The sequence below is a fragment of the Oncorhynchus keta genome, chromosome 32, assembly GCF_023373465.1.
Source record: "Oncorhynchus keta strain PuntledgeMale-10-30-2019 chromosome 32, Oket_V2, whole genome shotgun sequence".
NCBI classification, from domain to species: Eukaryota; Metazoa; Chordata; class Actinopteri; order Salmoniformes; family Salmonidae; genus Oncorhynchus; species Oncorhynchus keta.
The window spans coordinates 19,358,557-19,364,556 of record NC_068452.1 but is presented as its reverse complement, the minus strand read 5'-3'; the positions used below and the strand labels follow the sequence as shown (position 1 = coordinate 19,364,556).

At 44.7% G+C, this 6,000-nt stretch overlaps 1 protein-coding gene across 1 annotated transcript in view; it reads right to left on the bottom strand.

Annotated features, from left to right (window-relative positions):
* Positions 1-2,683: 2,683 nt before the first annotated feature.
* The window catches only part of LOC118365228 (G protein-activated inward rectifier potassium channel 1), a 33,846-nt gene continuing 30,529 nt past the window's right edge, over positions 2,684-6,000 (bottom strand). Inside the window, exon 3 of the mRNA XM_035747258.2 lies at positions 2,684-3,815. Coding sequence (XP_035603151.1) covers positions 3,169-3,815 — 647 coding nt within the window. The 3' untranslated portion in view covers positions 2,684-3,168. The remainder of the gene's footprint in view (positions 3,816-6,000) is intronic.

The window sequence follows — 6,000 nt, the reverse complement described above, 5'->3', positions numbered from 1 at the left end:
GACCATCAATAAATTATACAATGTACATTATACAATGTAAAAAGTGTTGAACAAAATATTCTATATTTGAGATTCTTGCTTCCACCAAGTATTAACTCTGGGGTGTGAAGATATTCACATCCAATACATCATCATTTTATATTTCTTAGTATTTTGGAACATTTTCTAGAATTTTTCTTTCCCTGGAAATGTGGAGTAGGTTGTGGAAATCAGTAGGAAATAAATAAAATGTCATCTCTTTTTAGAATACATTTTAAGGCAGCAAAATGTGAAGACTGTTCAAGGGGTGTGTAGACTTTCACTAGGCACTGTATTCTCTCCATGATCAAAGCCAAGGACTGAAGCTGTGGGAGGAAGACGGTGATATCGACAGTGAGCCAGACAAAAATACTCGGGGGCAGAACAGAACAGACACTTTAAAGGGAGACTGTTCTTTAATCTCACTGTGCTGTACTTCACCATGCCAAATGAGTGTCCCAAATGGCACCCTATTCCCTATGGGTCCTGGTCAAAAGTAGTGTACTACACTACTTTTGACCAGGGACCATAGGGAATAGGGTGCCATTTGGTACGCAAACCAATTATTCATGCTTCATGTTATCTCTGAGACAGATCTTTACCTAAATAACCTCTGACACTCCTGAATAAGACATCAAAATATGGAGCAGGAAATGATGGAGCACAGGAAAGGTCTTCAATATCCTTATTTTTAGGATGTAGCGAGTTCCCGACGGACCTTTAAATCGGTCCTTTGAGAACTGAAGGAGTAATGTCCATAGGTCCAGCGTATCTTCTAGCCTGATTTCCAGTCTGCTCATGCTATCACTGCCAACTCCACGTCACTCATTGTCATGCCAACCATGTATCTTCAGCCAGAGCGTTTACATCAGTCTCTAATAGTGACATTGACTAAGTGATGTACAGATGAAGGATCTTAATTTGAGCCAGTTGTCTACAGCAGGATAATAATCCTGCATCAACAGGAAATGTGAATCACAGTATTATGTGGATTATAATTAATCAACATTTTTGTAGGGGTTGATCATTTTTTCATAATGGAAAATTCAGTCTGAAACTTCAAAGTGAGAATTATTTCCAGAAACCTTTTAAATCTCAAATCCACTACAAGTTCAATGTTTTCTTCATTGCAGGAAAGTTCTCCTGCAACAAATGAAGAGACTACATCTATATATGACAGTAATACGCTCTTGTGTGGTGCATCTATTCGTTCACACAGTATCTTTGTTAAGAGCATACGGTCTGCGACCATGATATTAGTGTATTGTAATCATCTTCTGAAGAGGTGTAGATTGAGCTCAGTCCCGGTCACTCGTCCCTTTCCTCTTATTGTAATGAGGCTATTTATATTCATTGTTGTCGTGTGATTGGGTGACTTATCCTCTGCTGAGCCAGTGGAAGGAGTGTAGTGTTTAATACACACACACACACACTTACGGACTCTTTATGCTGCTAAATGAAAAGGTTGGAGTGTTTGGATCAGGTTAGGCTCTATCCTAGAGTGGGCGAACGCAGTGAGGAATTCATTACCAGAGGCTAGAGATGGCTCCACGCAGGTCAGCGTGCACCTCAAGTAGGGAAAATCCAATTCCCCAGATCGATTCTCCTCCCTTTGTGGCATTGGTGGAGAAATTAGAGCTTGGTGGGTGGGTGGGAGTAACTATCATACATCCGTTGGTTCTGAACCCTCTACTCATAGGAGTGCTAAATCCCACTGAGGCCTGTATTGGCTGCGTGCCACGTAGCACCCCATTCCACATTCCAATGTTTTTAAACAGGGCCCTATGGTCCATTTGGGATGCAACCATGGACAAATCATCCCAAAGCCTACTTCGCTCTCTGTCCCTGAGCTCAGGTGACCCTCTCAACTCTTTCTTTTCTCTCAGTCCTCCATTGCTCTCTCCCTCTCCACATTTTCCTCTCCATTTGTTTGGGTGAGTAAAAGGTTGTGTCCATTTCAAAGCTTCTGTCCTTAAAAGTCTGCCGTTGGACCTCATCATGGGAGACTTCATTGTGAGAGAAAAGTCTTGTGACTAATGTGTGTCCTATTCTATATAATAATCATAATCCATGTCAGCTACAATGGGCTTACAAGTCAATTGAAAGAGTGTGTGTGTGTGTGTTTGTGTGTCTGTATGTCTGTTTGTCTGTTTAGCCATGCTGCTTGTCTCTGCCCGTCTGAAGGGGGTGGACACTTCCTCCATTGTTTCACTCCCCATCCTCCACTCCCAAACACCAGCCAATCACCACCAAGGACAAGCCTCTGTCGGGGTCTCAAATGAGAGCCTGTTCCTTACGGGCCCAGGTAAGCAAGTAGTGCACTCCACTATCGAGGGAATTAGGGTGCCATTTGGGACGAAGACTGTGTTTTCTCTCTGGTATCAGCAGAGTCCATTATCCACACATTCTGTTCAAAGGAGTAATGGAACTGTTATGGGAAGTGTTCCTCGCCAGGAGCTAAGATTAGGCCATCAACAGCCCGTTGAATGTAAAAACCAAAGCTATCATGTAAACTAATGAGGAACAGATTACTATAACATACTGCCCAAATTATGAATAATAACAAAATAGTGTGATTGCATTTGAACTGTATTCTTAGCTAAGTAGATGCTCCCTTTGATGGAAACTAGAATATAGACAAAGGAAGTTGCAGGTACACCACATATTATCATCTTAAATATATTTTATTTGTTTAAAACTAAGAGAGGGGGTATGTAGTGCATTCAAATGGATCGATTGTATACATGCACAATTATTTAGAGTGTGTGTGTGATGAGGGAAAGATGAAGAACGTGTATGTGTTTGACCAGTATGAACACTGTTGCTATAAAACACCCATAAATCACAGTAATTCCAGTAAAGATTGTGTTTGAAAAAACAGAGATAGTGACACCGTCCACCGTCCATCATTTTTTCCCCCTTCCATATCATTGTCTTTCAGTATATTCAGTCACATTTCATTTTCTGTCTCCATAGTCTGATGTGTGGTCAAAAAGAAGTTAGACTCTGGGGATGCGTCCCAAATGACACCCTCTTCCCTACATAGTGCATTACTTTTGACCAGAGCCCCCTGGGCCCTGGTCTATTGTGGTGCACTATATAGGGAATAGGGTTCCATTGGGATGCATGCAAAGTCTGGTCATGATGACCTCAGCGGTCAGCATTCATCCTACGTAATTTGGCCGGCAGGTTGTCCTCTGGTCGGCCCCCTCCTGAGGGCAGAGGGGTGTGGATGCGTGCGGAGACGGGGGCTGGGGTGGGGGGCAGCTGCAGGTCTCCAGTGGACTGGGTCATGGGTTCAAAGCCCACCTTTAAGGCCTTGAGCTGCAGCCGATCTGCAGCCTCTGGGTCGGGGGAGGAGCTGAGACGCTGCAACTTGAGAGGCAGGTCTCCGGTACTGCAGGCCTTCTCAGAGTGCTGGGAGCTCAGCATCAGAACCTTCCTCTGTAGGTCCTCCTTCCCAGACGAGCTCATCCTCTGAAGCTTACTGGGCAGCCTGGACTGCCCCGCCCGCTCTTCCCGGTCCGTAGTGTTAATGCAGTCCACAGAGAAGACCCGGGCACGTCGGGCGGCACCGTGGCTCTCGCCCAGCGTGGGGGTGGAGAGGGGTGAAGGCAGGGAGGACTTCTCATCGTGCTCCTTGACACTGTACGGTGGGGTGTTGACCTCGAAAGTGCTGTGGAACTGGGAGTAGTCCACCCTGAAGAATCCCTCCTCCAGAGACATGACGGGCAGGAAGCGGTGGCCCCACAACACCTCATCCTCCGTGTACGACGTCCGCGCCTGACACGTCATACCTGAGAGAGCGGTAGAAAGAGAGAGAGAGAATTAAAGACGTAAACGGAAAAAAATGAAGCAGCAAATAATCGCCCCGGCTTATCTAAATCCTCTGCTTCCATCCCACTTGTTCTCTCTCTTCCGCTCTCATCATGTGTGGAAACAATTCCGTCTTTGAATTGTTGTCTGACAGCATGAGAAAAGAGCAATTTTCCTGACACAGACCTCCCTCACTCCGGCCATAAAGGGGAGATTTAAATACTGATGCGCCCGTAAATCTAGCCGGAAGACCTTTGCCGTTCCTCTGACGGCGTGTAGAAATGGCCACGGCACTGTTACTCGTCGAACCATTTCAACTAATAGGTTTGGCTGAGGCTGTCCCTGAGACAAAACAGCAGAGATATTTCATTCACTGTTCACCTCCCTCTGCCTCTGCAGAGTGTGGGGCCATTGGCTCAAATGAGCTAGATGGAAACAGCTGACTAAAGGACATATTGGCTGCAAGTCTTTCGAGGCTTAGAGTCATAGCTAGATACTTATCTTTTCTATTTTTATATCTAGCTCTGTCTCAATGAAATCTCATCTTACAGCTGTTCTTTTGTATGCATGGCAATCAAAGGTGACTCATCCCTTTGATCAGTGTTGTAAGGCATTTAATGATAATTACCTGTTGTTTATTTCTGCTCAGGCTAATAAGGAATCTCCTAACATCACCTTTACCAGATCCATACTTTGATGCTGCAGGAGCCTTGGGTCCTCGCCTAACATCACTCCTATCAATGGTACTAATAGCCTTATTCATATCAATTAGTTGAATCTAATCTACCATGAACAAAACATGATAATCCTAAGTAAAGAGCAGTAACATTAGAGCAGAAATTGCAGCATCCATGCAACAATAAATAGAAAACATGTAGCACCTGTAGCGGAGGAAAGGTTAGTCTGGTATTTCTGTTTGCATGATGTCCTATATGAAAAGGTCCCTATACCAGTGGTTGGTTACATTACATCCTGGTCCTATTTAAAAAGGAATAGCTACATGTTTCAAGTAGATAACCATAGTCCCTGTGCCCAAAAATACCCAGGTAAACTTTAGAAATGACTATCGCCCCATAGCACTCACATTATACAGATTATATCTGTATCGAGGGCCCTCACTTCATCAATAAGCACTTATGAGCCCTGTATTACTCTATTAAACAGAGCTGGCTGACTGCAGAAAGAGAAACTGATCCTTTCCCTGACATTTGACTGACACTGTCACGCCCTGACCATAGAGAGCCCTCGGTTCTCTATGGTGTTTAGGTCAGAGCGTGACAAGGGGGGTTATCTAGTTTATAGGTTTCTAGGTTGGTGGTTTGTGTGGTTCCCAATTAGAAGCAGCTGGTAATCGTTGCCTCTGATTGGGGATCATATTTAGGTAGGCTTTTCCCTACCTGCATTTGTGGGATATTGTTTTGTGTTTGTGCATCACGTAGTCATGTTTAGTTGTTTGTTTATTGATATATTTTGTTTTGGTTAAGTTTCTCTTTGAATTAAATATGTGGAACTCCACTGCGCCTTGGTCCACTCATTTCCAAGATCGTGACAGACACAGTAATATCACCACCAAGGGTTTATCACAACCTAAGCCTAAGCTTATACCCAAACCTTTGACTATCCTCAACCCAAAGCTGAAGGCCAACTCATTCATACAGAACAGACCCCCCACTCATCTGCCCCCTGCTTTGCTCCTCCACTCAGAGAACCACAGTCCTGCTGAGAGAGAGAGAGAGAGAGAGAGAGAGAGTGAGAGTGAGAGTGAGAGTGAGAGTGAGAGTGAGAATGAGAATGAGAGTGAGAGTGAGAATGAGAGAGAGAATGAGAGAGAGAGAGTGAGAATGAGAGTGAGAATGAGAGTGAGAATGAGAGTGAGAATGAGAGAGAGAGAGAGAGAGAGAGAGAGAGAGAGAGAGAGAGAGAGAGAGAGAGAGAGAGAGAGAGAGAGAGAGAGAGAGAGAGAGAGAGTGAGAGTGAGAGTGAGAGAGAAGGGGCTAAAAGGGGCTAAACGGTTGGCTGCAGCCTGCCTTAATGACATTATCAACAGAGCACAGACCGTGCTCCCTGCCTGCTCATCCCACCCTCCTCCTCTAAGCCCAGGACAATGAGAAGGGAGGAGGGGAGAAGAACAGAGGAGAGATGAAAGGAAAAAGAAAAGGGAGCAGA